At 43.1% G+C, this 16,223-nt stretch overlaps 2 protein-coding genes across 5 annotated transcripts in view; one reads left to right on the forward strand and one right to left on the reverse strand.

The window, feature by feature from the left end:
• The window catches only part of TNS2 (tensin 2), a 119,597-nt gene extending 115,922 nt beyond the window's left edge, over positions 1-3,675 (forward strand). For both annotated transcript variants that reach the window (XM_075265789.1, XM_075265790.1), the window contains exon 29: positions 738-3,675. In XM_075265789.1, coding sequence (XP_075121890.1) covers positions 738-879 — 142 coding nt within the window. In that variant the 3' untranslated portion in view covers positions 880-3,675. The remainder of the gene's footprint in view (positions 1-737) is intronic.
• SPRYD3 (SPRY domain containing 3) overlaps positions 1-16,223 on the reverse strand; it is a 422,505-nt gene that overhangs the window by 394,572 nt on the left and 11,710 nt on the right. For 2 of the 3 annotated variants that reach the window (XM_075265833.1, XM_075265834.1), the window contains exons 5-11: positions 13,746-13,881; positions 13,455-13,643; positions 12,915-13,064; positions 12,566-12,623; positions 9,921-10,040; positions 9,665-9,831; positions 3,815-8,057 (exon numbers count right to left, since the gene is read on the reverse strand). In XM_075265833.1, the coding sequence (XP_075121934.1) occupies positions 7,923-8,057; positions 9,665-9,831; positions 9,921-10,040; positions 12,566-12,623; positions 12,915-13,064; positions 13,455-13,643; positions 13,746-13,881 (955 nt within the window). In that variant the 3' untranslated portion in view covers positions 3,815-7,922. Of the gene's footprint in view, positions 1-3,814; positions 8,058-9,664; positions 9,832-9,920; positions 10,041-12,565; positions 12,624-12,914; positions 13,065-13,454; positions 13,644-13,745; positions 13,882-16,223 lie in introns of those variants that run through there. The other variant, XR_012715107.1, reaches the window with a different exon arrangement.

A 16,223-nucleotide genomic window follows, 5' to 3' on the forward strand; every position in this document is an offset into this window, starting at 1 on the left:
TATGTATAATTCAGGAGTATAGGAGGGCGGGGCAATTTATAGAAAAAGACAAGTTAGGTCTGATATAGGCAGAGACAGCATTTCATCTTCAGTGACAGCCGTCAGAAACCCTAAAGCCTCATTCAGACAGGCGGTGAAGCCAAGGAACATACAAGGCTCCTCTGCAGTCAGCTACGTCACTAATCGAAGTGAACCCATAGGGACTTGTGCACATTATTATGTGTTCCAAGGTTTTTATTTCTTCAGCCAAATGATTTACATCTCTAGTGATGTCATATACTAAATATTATGGCACTGTCATGGATACGCATCCCTAAAAGGAAGCCACGCTCTATAGGTGTCTGTAGATTTTTATTTTAATCTTAAAGGAGCATGACATTATAAAGCAAAAAAAAAAACCAAAAAAACACCCAGTAAAATTTTTAAAGTTGCATCCATCCTTATTGCAGTCTTTGTGGATCATTTGATATATAATGGAAGACTGCTACGTAGGCCTTATAGCAAGTGTCCCTCTAATGTTACTCGATCTGACGTCTGGCGTGACATCTTTATTGAGGTAATTGTAGGATATCCACATTTATTATATGGAAAAAGCATCATAAACAGAATATTAAGACATCAAAGAGTTCTAATACACAACGCCATATAAAAACCACTCCTCCGATCACACAGGACTAAATACTACCAAACCTCGTAAACCTTGGCGTTAGACTTCAGTGCATTTGTTTGCTTTACAGGGTGTTTGGTTTTGTGGCCCGGAAAGCAGGAAGCGCGGCGGAGAATGTCTGCCATCTCTTTGCAGAACTCGACCCTGAACAGCCGGCATCGGCCATCGTAAACTTCATCACCAAAGTCATGCTTGGCACACATCGAAGATAAAAGAAGAAACCAAAGACTATCTGCAGAAGGAATGGTTAAAGAAGGTCGGCTGGTGATTCCCAAAAGATGTATGTGCTAGAGAGCCAAGCTGTGAAGAGTATGTGACTACAAATGGTCAAGACAGTCTACACCATCAAGAAAGTGAAGGACTCAAGTGTTTACTGGTCATGGTTTCTGCTGACAGTACATTGGATAATGGATCTGGTTATAGTTGAGGGGATGTGAATTGTTGAGAACATACTAGGAGTGGATTCTTACCATAATATCTGGCCGATATTGTCAGCCATTGAAAACTGTTGTCACACTGATATCCAAAAGTCAAAGTGTGGATAGTTGTCTCCATCATGACATGAGTGAAGTCTCAAAAGGGATTGTACCCACAAGTGGCCTTGTAGCTAAAAGGAAAAGATGCAGACAAAGGCGTACCTGTAACACACCCATAATACTGGTGTCTTATATGGAAGGGAGTTCTTTGGGCCCCCTTAGGGTCCAGGGCCTGGTAGCAATTGCTGCGCCCCTGGATGGAGGGCCAAATCCTGCTCAGTATAGTAGATGGAGGTCCAGTAAGGACACAAGTAAAATCTTCCAGAAATAGTATTGTTATCTATGTCTTCAGTCATCTCAATACAAGTATCTTGTATGATTGAGAATTGTAAGTGTACCTTGTGCTTGAGCTGCTCCCTGTGTAACTGGTACATATTAATCTAACGTCCTTCCAGGACCTTCTATAATATATACAGTTTGTAAAGAGAACCTCGTAAGGATATCCCTTGTGACAACCCTTTTTATATGCTGCTCTAAATCGAAGGAATTTCTTAAATGTGACCCTTTCCTAATATTCAATGCCATATGGCAAACAGCTGATCAGCAAGGTACCCCAACAAGGACACCACATAACACCGTGGAGGGGGAGGAATTTATTATCATTACCATGCCAGTTTTCTGGAGTAAAAGTGGCCCATTTATGGCTCAGGGCAGTTTGTAACACGATGTTCATCTTCTGACCCACTTTTTGGAATAGTTGGTCCAGATTTATTATACCTCATACCAAAAAAAAAAACTTCTGGGAGTTACATCTAAAATCTGTTAGGTCACGACCTGTGCAAATTTCATTTCTGGTGACCTCCCGTGGTTCACCAGAATTACGGTGCTGCAACCCCTTAAAAACTCTGGGCATCTACCACCAGCGCCGGTCATGTGCAGGTCTTAATAAATTCTCCCCAGTATTTTACTAAACAAATTTTTCCATAATCTGGCTCAATTTGTACCAAAAGAAACCTGGCCTACATGCCTTGTGCCGGATTTAATAAATGTTTCAGATACGATTGGCGACTTAATGGACCATTTTGAAGGTTGTAGAAACCCCAATTGTGGAAGTAAAGTTGTCCCCGCACATGGAATGTCAATGTTAGTAGGAACAGATCCCGTCTTGGGGAAATTGGAATTTGCATCCTTTAGGTTCTCCTGCTTTCCTGTGATTGGGTATTTTTTGCTTTATTTATTTCTTTTGGTTATACAGCGCCAACGTATTCTTATATTTGCCAAGAAACCTATGTTACGATGGAGGTGACAAATTGAAGAGTATATGACAGCAGGATCAGACTACACAGTAGCTTTGTAGTCTATTATCATGGAAACTCATTGGTCTGTATAGGAGCTGTAGATACAGAACTATTAATACCGCCTTCCTAATTCTCGATATATACAGTAATTCCATGGAGGGAGTCTGTCACAAGGGTGAACCCTGCACAAAAATCCACACTTCTATTGCGGAGATATTCATTTATTTCACAAGATGCATATCAGTAATTTGGAGCACCAAGGGCGCCTCTGTTGCTCGAAACTGCTCTAAGACGCCAATTTCAATCCATTTGTGTGGCAGGGTCAGGCGGTATTCCAGTTTAGTTCCCCAGCAATATCACACAATGAAGAAAGAAGACGTTCTTGGCTTGTGAGGTATGTAGTAGTTTGGAGCAGCAAAGCCATCTTCTGTGCTCTAAATAGCTCATGAAAAACAAATATCTTGGCAATGGACTCGCGAACTTTCACGGAAATAAAGCGTTCCACTTCAGGAGAGCCTGACCCATATAAATTATATTGCTGGTTTAATATGCTTCACCCTGGTGACAGACTCCCTTTAAGATGAAGCCATTTTGTCATGTGATGTTGTGATAGCATTCCCTGTTATATGCTTGATATTCTTAAAGGGACCATCTTAGCCATAACCAAGATATGATCGTGGCGTCTACATTTAGTCATGGAGAGAGAAAGGGTTGTCAAGTTTTTTTTTAAAAAAAAAAAATCAGATCCCTAGATAGGACAGAGAATAGAGGGGCCCATGTTCAGGATCTTCATCACTTGGGCACAGTGGAGAGTGGTTACAAAGAGCATCTCACTGTGAAGTGAAGGACACAGCAGATCCTCAATGGACAATGTGTAATGCTCAGTCACCCCTGTAGGGGAGCTGCAGGGAAAGTGAATACTTACAGCCAGTCTTCTCACAGATACCAGATTGGGTCACTATATGATCCGATTATAGTCAATGGACCCTTATAAGAAATAGGGATTGTTCAAGTGGAGAATCCCTTTAAACATTATGCTTAAGACTAAAAAGGAAAAAAAAAAAAAGTGCTGAGAATGCGCCGGAGCTTTCTATAGAGAAATATATTTCCTATTTATAATATATACATAGCCTATGTAATATATATGTAATAAACTTGGCAAAAGCACTTGCGCTTTTATATGATATTCGAGTTGAAACAGATATTTTAATTTTCTATGCAAGCTTGAAGAATCTTTTATGGAAAGGTTTATATCTTATGTAAAAATGGACCTGAAATAAAACAAAGACGTTTTATTCATCTCGTGCGTCCGTGAACCATTCGCCTTCAGTCCCTGCGGTTAAAAAACGTGCACAAAATGAAAGGCCACCAGGTAAATAGAGATCTGTGTTTTAATATATGTATATAAACATGGATATCGATTATGTACAGACATTGGGATATGTTCTAGTGCAATTCGGCTGAACCGTAACAAAATCAACATGGTCAGATGTGTATGAAAAGTAACGGTGGCATACGCAGCAGACAAGAACGCTCGGAAACAGGACGTCCTACCTGTCCAGGGACGGTTTCACACACAGACTTCTGAAAAAAAAACTCCAGGCGTTTTTTTATTTTATTTTTTTTAGCCAAATTCAGAAATGGATCCATCAAGAAGGAGATGGGACAAGTCTGTCTTTATATTCCCCATTCCTCTTGAATCCATTTCTGGCACTGGATCAAAACACAAATAACTGCAGCATTTTTCCAAAAATAGGCCATGTGTGAATCCAACCTAAAGCACCTGAGAATACTGGAAGTTCCTAACTTCTGCCGAGTCCTACATAAAGCACAAAACAGACGGCTCCAACATGAAATACTTAGTAAGATCTGCAGGTATGAGAGGTAATACTGTTACCGTACAGAGGTCTCCCATTGTAAGGCTGCATTCAGACCATTGCTGTAGTATAGGCTTTACAGCAGTGCCAAGAACAAGACCAGATCTTAAAGCTCTCTCAAACAATTGCTTTGGTTCCTCCTCTATACAGTTGACGTTGGGTCCTATATTTGGCACAAAGTATACAGCTCTCGTACAAAGCTGGATGACTGCAGTGTGAATACAGCCTAAAACTGATCAATATGGACCAATATGCCAATCCTTACTGTGTGTATTGATTAGGTCTTGGGCAATATATTCTCTCAATGAAGTCCTGCCAGGACAGCTCACATGGATCCCCACCCAGTCCTTTCTTCCTAAAGCTCAATACTTGGAATACTAGGATCAACCAATACTCCCAAATACTAATGGGTTTGTTAGAAGAGACTAGATGAGTTTATAAGTGAGAGAAGTCTGTCCATCTGCCTGTACAGCATCAGCAGATCAGGTCTCTGATTGTCGGGAAAGAATATGGGATCAATGGGCTGGTACCATGGCGGCCATTGCTCACACAGTGCAATGATCCCTATCAATTCTGCAGACTCCTCTACACCTTTTACAGAAAACAGCTCAGATATAGTCTGTTAGGGATTCATGAATACATACGTATCAGGGTGAGGGCGTCTCCATCTCATCTCCAGATATATGTAGTCTACCCTGTTTCAGCTGCCAGGAGCGTTCTCCTCACCTTCCAAAGTCTAAAGCTAGATGAACATCAGGAATGGCGCTCTATTCATTCTCAGTGAATATGGATGCAACCATGTGGGACGTGTGACCTCTTAACTAGTGCCCATATGGAATGTACCCTAGCAGCATTAAGGAGTTCAGCAGAGAAGCACACTGGCAGTAAGATAATTTTATTCTGGGGTTGGGTTTCTACATAGCTTTTGGCCCTACGATGTCTATATGAGGACAATTGGTCTGCTCTGTTCATTTATACACAGATAGTGGTTTAAAGCCGGATTCACACGAGGTTTTTTGGGCTGGATTTTGATGCAGAATCAATGCGAGAATCTGGCTCAAAAAACCGCCTCCCACTTGAATTCAGTGCGGCATTGCCTTTCTTCAGGCAGATTCCGTAGCCGATTCAGCCGCAGCGCGACACTCCCTCCTGATGGAGCCCATTCATTTGGGCCTAATCCGGAGGGGAATGCCGCGACTAGATGTCGGTGCACTGTATACACTTCACCAGCATCCAGTCATGGCTACCAGTTTTTTTTTTTGACCAGATTCTGAGGTGTGAACCTGACTTTAGTTTATTTAAAGGGGTTTTCTAGGACTATACAAATACTCCCCTAAACTATAACACTCCTTGCCCTTTGAGGAGCTGTGAGAAAAGTGCATTACAAATGTTTGTCATGGTCACTGAACTTATCCTATGGATAGGTCACCAATATTAGAGTAAGTCATCAATATCAGATTAGTGGGGAAGGGGGTGGGGGTCTGACAACCAGGACTCCTACCGAAAAGCTTTTTGAAGAGAATGCAGCATTCAGGTAAGTGCCACAGCCTCTACTGATATCAAACATGGTGACGTAGATAGTGCAGAGACGGTGCTTGGTAGTGCAGTTCGGCCCTATTCACTTGAATGGGACTGAGCCACAAACAAGCTATGTGACATCACTGGTCTGCAAAGCAGAAAAGAAGCGGCTGCTCAGTATCAGCAACTGAGTTATACTTGACTTATTGAATCTGTATGGCCAGCCATAGGATGGTTCCTGTGCGAAGTTAAACTTTACGCAGTGAACCCCAGCACAATGTCACAAATTCCCCCATGATTCATCGCTCGCAAAATAAGAGAAATTCTAAAAAGCCAAGTCTGAAGATTTGTTGCAGACCATAGAGAAGCTGACATCACAGCGACACTGAAGATTTAGCAGCAGAAATAGAGGTAGTTATGCCATGTTATATATATGGGACGTGACATGGACATAGAGATCTCTGTATTCTATACAGAACATAGAAGCTATAACTGAACTGTGAACACAAGATACATGGAAATCTTCCAAGTGTACAGAGAAGCATAAGATATTGCCTAAAGCTGGCCAGTGACACAGGCAGGGTACTGGTACGTCCATGATGGATCCTTACAGGACCTGTCAGGTAGGACACACAATGGGGCCTTGCACATTAGAGGGGGATAGTAATGGAAATGGGAAAGAACAGGTTCTAAAACATAAAGCTTAAAGCCTAAACTGGATCAGCAAGATCAACTGTCTATAAAACGGGGTCCAGCTGCTTAGCCTCCATCTGTATGGATGGCATAAACGGTATACGGTGTAAAGATACTGTGTCACATCCACCCGAGATGGCAAAATCGCATTAACATTGTGCATATTAGTAGTATGGTCTTATTTCCGGACTGACTTCTTATGTAATATCTAAGGGATACTGGCTGTAACATGACAGGAGTCATATACACCTCAGGTTAAGTATACAGTGACATGACTTAGCTCATTTGGATGCGTGTATACTACAGTAAGGTGCCATGCACACCACCATGTACACGTAGCCAGGCTGTGCTTAAATGGCACAGACAGCACATGGATGATGGATCTATATTTCACCTGTGCCTCCAAGGTCCCCCTTTACCTCAGTAAAAGGGGACAAAACAGACAGGAATGGAACCTGTCCTGAGTTTTGCTCCTGGTCCTATACACGGGACTGTGAAAATACATGGGGCCATAGAAATGAATGGGCGAACCATGGCTAGCACACAGGCAATGCACACGGTGACGTGCATGAGGCCTAAATGTAGATGAGAGATGTAATGGCGCCTGTACACCTTCATTCAGCCACCAACTAGTCCTTCTGACTTCCCTATTCACTTGCACGCCTAGTTTGGTTGAGAGTTCAAGCACGGTCAGTGGGAAGAGGAGGGCAAGCTACAGCCATATACCACGGGAGGTGGTGTATGTCCCCTGAGAAAAGGAATGGGCCAAGCACTTGCGTCCCACACCATCATCTGTTGAGGGAAAGATTGAGAGGTCCCCCATACATAAGATAGCTGGGCACTCCTGCCAAAATAGGCAGCTTGGGAGGACTTTTCATGTGAAGAGGGTAACTTGGTTTTTCGATATTCATTACATAGCACCAGATGCCAGGCCTGTAAAGTAACTTACAAATAAATATAACCATTACATTTCCCATGAAGTAGATAGTCCAGCTATTCTGTTGGATCCATTTTTGCCTTGAGAAGGTTGTACTGTAGTTACTGAAGGAATATTGTGTATCAGTAATGTCAGGGATATCAATAAGGACATTATATGTCTAAGCTATAGTGACTTCCCTAGGATACAGTCCCACTGTATCTGCTGAATGACTACACAGGTACTCTTCCTACATTCGCTCTCGTTTCCTGTCACATCATGTCTTCTGCTATGCCAAAACATACAGGCAATGAGCACTGCGGAGCCCACAATGACAAGCAAGGGCCACTGAGACACGTTTCCAGACACGAAGAAGCACTATCACAAGCCCACGTGCAAATCGTGCATGACTGGGAGGGTTGGTGGATGGGAAAATGGAGAATGAACGCAGTGTGCTTTCCCACGGATGTCGCTCTTTCACCCACTCAATGGGTGCAGGTCCACTTTGACTTTCTCTCCACTGCTCAGCATTCCTATGGTGGGATAGAAGCCCCCCTGAGGCAATATGGATTCCTTCTTTCCAATGATTTTACCATTCCTTGTGAAGAAAACCTGGGGAGAGAGAATTTATCTTTTAAAGCTCAGGTTCTTGGGAATGACACCAAAATATTTCAGGAACATTTCTACACTTGATGTACAGAACACAATAGAGTATCTGAATATACAAAGTTGTAATAGGGTTTGACAGCCTATACACGGTTATATCGAGGATTCTGGCATTTAGGGGGTCAAGGACCCGGCTGACTGAGAACTGCAAAGAGCCAATTGGAGTAAACTCCTGGGGCGAGTTGTGCTGTGAACCTTACACGTCCTCAAATTTTTGTGAACAATGTCTATTCTTGTCCACTACTTTTTATAGAGTATGGTCTTATTCACATGGGATCTCCATTATAATAAAGATGGAAGGCAAATGGCCCTCATTGCAATGGCCTTCTGGCTAGGAACAATGGCCCGCAAAGGAAGACCTGGACATGATGCAAAAGTACAAAGAGTTGGGGCCACACGGTGGCTCAGTGGTTAGCACTGCAGCCTTGCAGCGCTGGAGTCCTGGTGTTCAAATCCCGCCAAGGGCATAAAACCATCTGCAAGGAGTTTGTATGTTCTCCCCGTGTTTGCATAGATTTCCATCCCATATTCCAAAAAAGACATACTGATAGGAAAAAATGTACATTGTCAGCTCTATGTGGGGCTCACAATCTACATTAAAAAAAAAGTACAAAGAGTCACACCCCGGGAAAAGGAAGAGAAGGTCAGTTTTTTTATAGGTTGATTTTTGAGTTGGATTTTGCTGTGCAAAACCCTTTAAAATGAATGGTTGTCAGAAGACAAAAAACCCCAAACACACAAAAACTAGCTTTTTTTTCTGCCTCCCATTAGGGTTCTAAACCTCTGTATCATGCCACCAATATCCTTAAGAATCAAAGGTTGACGATTGCCATCGTCTGTTTAGGGATTCTAGTGCATGCACATTGTACACTGTAGTAAAACAGAGGTCAGTACAACTCTCACGTGCCCCAAGTGCTGAGCATGCACAGTGATGCCGGATGTACTGGGCATCTTCGCTAAGTACAATGCACAGAACTCCCTCAGTGGACATATCTCTGAGAACACCAAGGGTGGACAACTTATGACTTATATGGATACCGATGGCGAGCGTCAGTATGATACAGAGGTTTGGGACCCTAAACTCCAGCTTCTTAACGTATGCTAGTGGTTTAATGGTCCCTTTAACTTGCTACATTTGTGCCCAGTAGGCAAGCGACAGTAAACCTTTGCTTCATTGATACTGTATTACGCACAAAAATCAGCCCCTGGGGCCAATTCACACAATCAGGCTCAGGCCTGGAGACACGTGTGCCCATAGTATAATTTGAGCACATAACTATGATGCCGTGAGTGCAGTTCAGCTGAGCTACAGTCAGGTCAGGAAATGCAGCAGTGTGAATTGGCCTTTAAACTTCCACATATAAGGAGAGATGGATCATCATTTGTACACCAGAATCTAGGATACTATATCGGCTTGCAAATCTTGGTGCAATTCCATTTTTGCACCACAATTTGACACTCTTGGCCAATCTGTGCCCAGCATATTAGTTTCCCCATGAAGTGTTAGGCTGGGGCTTAGTAGAAGGGGCATGGGAAACGGATTCATGACTTACCACAACTTTCCTGCCCTCATGATCCCGCTCAATGTCCTCCTCTTCTTCCTCATCCTCCTCCTCCCCATCCTCGTCTTGGTGCTGCTCTCGCCGGAGGTACATGACGTTCCTAATCCCACGTGGCTGCAGCCTCATTTCTTTCATGTCGCTGCTGTCATCACTTTCTCCTATGAGGGAAGCAGTTTATAAAATGGAGGTTATGGATCACACATGAAGGGCCAGAACTAACCTTAATTCAGAAAAAACTCCTTCATACCTTCACTGTCGAGAATATAGTCCCTTGGAAACATTATTCCACAGCCCATGATGTCTCCTTTATAGCAGCGTGGGCCAAATGGATCCCCAACTCCACTACCATGGAAGATCTTCCCGTCATCTGTTCAGTAGGGAATATTTCAGTTCCATGTGTGATGCATCACAAATATATAAGAAGTAATATCTACAACAAGTCTGCTGCATATTTTATTTGACCCTGCTTGTTTCACTGCCGCATATACATTTTCCCCGAAAAGGATTTCTTAAAGATCTCTTCAAATCACTTGAATTTGAGAAGATGTAATACCAGACAGAGCCCTTAGACAATAGGAGCAAGTAAAGGGAAGTATTTAAAGGGTTTCTCCAGCAAAAGTTTCAGGACTTACTGCCCCTAGATTCTATGAAGGATGAAACCCAGATATTTGGGGCTGGCTCCAACTAGAGCTGAGCGATCATATAGTTAGTGTAGTTGAAGGGAAAAAAAGAAAAAAAAAAGAAAAAGGCATATATCCAATAAGTTCGCTCTTAACCCTTTCATGCAAAAATCACATAAATGTATGCGATTAGACGCGAGGGTCTGTATGGAGAGTATTCAGCAGCCAAACCCTCTCTATATATAGGCAGCACGGTGGCTCAGTGGTTAGCACCGCAGCCTTGCAGCACTGGAGTCCTGGGTTCAAATCGTGCCAAGGGCAAGATCTGCAAGGAGTTTGTATGTTCTCCTCGTGTTTGCGTGGGTTTCCTCCGGGTATTCCGGTTTCCTCCCACACTCCAAAGACATACTGATAGGGAATATAGATTGTGAGTCCAATACGGCACAGTGACCACAATGTAAAGCGCTGCGGAATATTATGGCGCTATACAAGTAAGCATAAATTAACCACTTCCAGACCGCCCATAGACTATATACATCCGGGAAGTGGTTGCCTAGTTCTGACAGGACGATCTCCGTGCAGCTGCTTTCAATAGGAGCCGGCTGTAACTTCAGCCGCAGCTCCCAGAGAGAAGACAGGGCAGATGAGCGCTGTATACACAGCTATGGACGCTGCCATAATTCAGCTGCCCTCTGACCCGGTGGACACATGATCCACCGGGAGCAGAGTCTTTCCAGAGCTGCTGGGTCCTACAGGACTCAGATCAGCTCTGCATACTGTGTATACAGTGTGCAGGAGGCTGGATTTCTCTTGCAACTGGGGTTAAATGTAGCAGCCCCAGTTATAGGAGAAATCAGCCTCAAGTACAAAAAAATAAGTGATCAGATATCCCCAACGGTCTCTTATCACCTTATGGGGACACAATCTGGAAAAAAAATAAAATAAAAATATAATAAAAAAGTTTAAAAAAATGTAAATAAAATAAAAAAAATAATACGCTAATAAAACGCCATTATTAAAGGTTATAGCCCCACCCACGACGACACCATACAAAATAAAAATTACCGTAATGGAGAGGAAAAACTATTTTATAAAGTTTTTCAGTGACACTTTGTGTTATTAAATAAAAAAAAATTATAAATTGAAAACCAGACACAATTTCCCTCCTATTTTGTTTATATTTTCCTGGATATAAATTTTTTTTTAAAACACATTCGAAAATAAAGATAACAAAAATAAAGCCCTATGTGTCCCCGAAAAAAGACGCAAAAATTAGTTGACTGAGACATACGGGAAAAATGTTACAGCCCTCAAAACTGCACATACAAAATAAACCTAAAATGTGTCTGGTCCTGGACCACAAATTGGCCCGGTACTGAAGTGGTTAAAAAAAAATAAAAAAATAAAAAATAAGATACCCGCACCAATTGCAGCCGTTAACACTTTAGATGCTGTGGCAAAACTCAACCGCAGCATCTAAGTGCGCAGGTGCCAACATTTTGATGATTGCCGCCCTCTGGAATGTCATGTGAGGGTGGCAAGCAGTTGTCATGACAGCCAGGAGATTATTAATGTCCATGGATTTTACTATGGCACAGCAGAAGACCCCATAGTAATGCCCACAATCAGAGAGAACCCTAACTCATTAAATATTGATAGGCTCATGGGTGTCAGAATTTGGCCTCTAAAATAAAGATTTTATTAAAATCACTAAGTTGTGAACCCAGGTCACAGGATCAGAACCAGCTTCCCTCCTCGCCTGTGTATACTGCTGGTTACCTGCGCTGTGGGGGGAGGGCTCGCTGAATAACTCATAAGAGTAAAGCTGGCCTCCCATAATGCACAGTGCATAGTGGTGAACATAGGAGAGGTGGCAAAATGACTTGTGTGCCAGGTTCTGGTGCCAATCACGTGACCTGGGGTCAGAAGCGGCCTCTAATACCTGTAGTTTGCTCACAATAGAACCCAGGGAAATTACTAAAATCTGCCCTGAAGGATTTATGAAGTATAAAAAAGGGTAGTGAAATCTTCCCTTTAAGTATTCTGACACAGCCATTACCCCACCATTGACCCAGCTGATCTGCTCTCAATTCTGAAAGTCATGTCATATGAGTGAGGTGACCAACCATGCTATGACTTTCATGACGGAGAGGAGCAGGAAGAAAGCGTGACCACCTGTGGGAGGGGGATTATATTGGAGTCTAGCAATACTGCCTTCCCGCCTCTCTAGGGATTCAGCAGACAGAATATCAAAAGATAATAAACATTATACCTGCATGGTAGGCAACAGAACCGCGACTCCATCCTGGGTGCCTGTTTTTTGGGTAATCCTGGAAATAAATTTTTTTAAAAATTCTGAATCACCAACATAAAACAACAGACTAGTCAGCTTTAAAATATTGCCCTTCAATAGAGATGAGCGAATAGTATTCGAACCTCTAGTTCTGAATACCTCGCTCCATAGGAATGAATGAAAGCGGCCGGCGCTTAACCCCTTGGTGTTCGGCCGCTTCCATTCATTCCTATTGGAGCGAGGTACTCGGAACTAGAGGTTCGAATACTATTCGCTCATCTCTACCCTTCAAGCAATCATATATAAAAACATATAACAGCTTCCTTACCTTTCTTGCTAGTCCTAAAGCAATATAGCATTTCTCTCCAGGGTCAACAATTTCTACCTCAAAGTAATGACTCCGAGTGCTGAGAGAATGACGGGCCTGCGCCAGACCCACATCGATTATACTTTTTCCTTTACCAATGTATTCTAGTAGCTGAAAGAAGAAAAAACGTCATGGCAGAAGTATAAGAGGTACATGACGAACTCAGACCCTACATACACATGGGGGCTTCAATTGGCTGCCATGGAAAACCATCGGCACCTGGAGAATTTGTTGCAGGGGGAGCCAGATACCTCCAGCCATATGGTAGTCAGACTTATTGTAGGGATATAATGTGGACACCAAGAGCTGTACCCAAAAAAACTTGGCAGCATTTGATGTGAATTGGCAACTACCAGGGAAGGCAACACTGTCATAGTGACAAAATCGGCTATTAATGTAAAAGATTGGGTCAGAAATCAAAACATATATATATATATGTAATAATAATAATAATAATAATAATAATAATATTAAATGTGCAAAATGTTGAAAGATCCCTACCGTGCCAGAAACTCTGACATCATGTAGCCTCCCCCACTCATCCTCGTAACTGTCCACCATCATTATGCTGTCGTCATCCTCGCAGCCAAGCTCTGCATTTAGATGAAGGCGCACTTCCTCACCTAGAGAGTGCATTCCCACAGCTGGGAATAGGCCATCGGGAGATAAGGGCATCACTGTGCTGCCAACCTGCCGTGGGATATAGACAAACACGTGCCCATCATCATACAACATTGACTACCGCAAATAGCAGCAGAAAGAGTTAAACCATAGGATCGCCTCCTCTCTTACCCGTTTTCCATTCTTCGTAAAGAAAATCTGCGCTGTCTGTACATGGAAGGAGCCGGGCTCTATACCACAACCGATTCGATCACCTGAACTGCACTTTGTACCAAACTGCCGTCCCTTTGCTCTCCCATTATAAAGCCTGAAAGATAAGAATATGGAATATCGTCACACGCGCCTCATAAAACAGCAATAAGCACATAAAGGGACTTATGTCCTACAGTTTTTGCCAATATAGCAGTGTGTGTTTTTTCCATCTATTCCCAAAGGTAGACTATACTAAGACGACATGTATAAGATTTCTTCAAGATAACCGGTCCCATTGACGGAAGAGTCAGCAGACCCTCATACATATCAGACGGTTAGACAGCCCCATGAAAATCAGAGGGCAGGGTCAACTATTCTCTGATGAGTCTTTAGACTGTAAAATATAAAGCTTGCTGGATCTCTGAGCTGTGACTACACAAAGTCTGTGCCATGCATATTGGATGTACACACAGATGGCGCTATAACAGGTAGCATTTATAGGATATTCAGGGCAAGATTAAAAATACATTGTAATGATTTATATTCGTGGAATAAAAATAAAATCGGTCCGTTTCCACTCCATTGTTCAAGAAACGTCCAGGAGGATTTCCTGCCTGATACGCTACACTGGAATTACAAGGCTATGGCTTCCTCAGACGTTGGTGCAGTCAGAAATTTACATCTCTGAATATCAATCTAGACATGTAATCTCCATCAGCATCATGAAGAAACCCACATTTCTAGGAGAACTGGGTAACATTATCACCGCCATGACAGTCAAGACAAAGCTGTCCAGTTGCAGCGACGTATTAGCCACTACTCAGGGGCATAACTACCTGGGGGGCGGCGGTAGTGGTTGCCACAGGGCCCAGGACATTAGGGGGACCCTGATGTGTGTGTTTTTTTTTTTCCTCAATAGGCTGTTACCCGCTGGAGTAACCCCAGCAGGTAATGGGCCCCATTTACTTACCAATCCTCACTTCTGTTCACAGCCGCCTGTGCCTCACCTTCTGCAGATGCGGCTGTGGTCAGGAGCGGGCATTGGTAAGTGAGGCCGTGGACCCGCAAACACCACTACCATTATACTCTGGGATCTTCTCAAAGGGAAGGTGAGCGAACATAAAAAACACTGTTACTTACCTCTCTTGGGCTCCGAAAGGCTTTGGGCCTGTTTGGTGACGTCACGTAGCCCAGACCAGCGTCATTATGAGCTGTGACACTGGCCTGGGTCAGGTCACGTCTGGACTAATAATTGTTCATGGGTGGTCCACAATGAGGCACAAAACTGTATGCAGGGGCCACTATTGCATGTAATATTGTGTTTGTAGGGGCCACTATGGGGCATAATAGTGTGTACAGGAACGCAGTTTGTGGGGGCAGGGCTGTCAGGGGGTGGGTGGTGCGGTGTGCCCATGTCAAATGTTCATCTTGGGGCCCCACCATTCCAGTTACGCCACTACCACTACTAAACCATTCAATGGCAGGGCAGAGTTATCAGGGTATAACACTTTCTATAAACCCTGCAGACTGTTGTAATGCTAGGTACCCAGCAAAGACACTTACAGTCTCACAAAATATACTGGGTCAGAAGGGGCAATGTCTCATTATTGTACAGGGATATGCCTGCAAATAATTCTGGGTGAGAAATACAAATCAGATATTATTGGTCAAAAAGGGGAATTTGCTCCTAGCGCCTCCCAGGTTTACACTTCAGTTTCTTTGAAAACCAGGTATTAAACCATAGAAGGGGTAGGCAACCTCTTATGTACAGAAGACCGATTTAGATAAAAAAATATAAATCAAGAAAGGGGTATTCCGTGTGCCGCGCTATAATTAAAGACGCCAAACCCTATAGAAGTCATTAGAATGGGACTTGCAGCTATAATATAGACAATAGATTATCTCAGTATTACAGCTGTGTGAACCTGAAATAAAAAAAAATACACAGTACAATGCTCCTTAATGTCCCCACTACACACGGTATAATGCTCCACATTAGCCCCTATACACAGTACAATGCTCCATATTGGTCCCCCATAAACAGTGTAATGTCCCAGTCCCCCACACCGTATGTTTCCCGATTTGTGCACCCCTACCCGGAGTATTAAGCCCATTTGTGGGTCCAACATAGTTTAGGGCCTCGCACAGTATTTCCTACCTTTTGTTTTATTCCCGATGACAGCTCAGCCCCCAGCACCGACATGTAGTGACCCTGTCAATAGCGACATGTATAGTCATATTCTAAGCTATAGACAGGATCGCTATAATCGGGTGCTGGAAGCTGACAGAATAGGGGTGGAGTGGAGGTGGCAGCACATGGGTGGGAAGCTGCCATGTCACAAAGATATGGCTCAGTACCGGGGGTTGTAGACCACTGATCTATAAAGAACTACCTTCCAATAGGTGGTACTAGGAGCAAATTCCTCTTTTTCACCAATGAGGTGAATAATACTGTCT

The sequence above is a fragment of the Leptodactylus fuscus genome, chromosome 2 (genome assembly GCF_031893055.1).
Source record: "Leptodactylus fuscus isolate aLepFus1 chromosome 2, aLepFus1.hap2, whole genome shotgun sequence".
NCBI lineage: Eukaryota > Metazoa > Chordata > Amphibia > Anura > Leptodactylidae > Leptodactylus > Leptodactylus fuscus.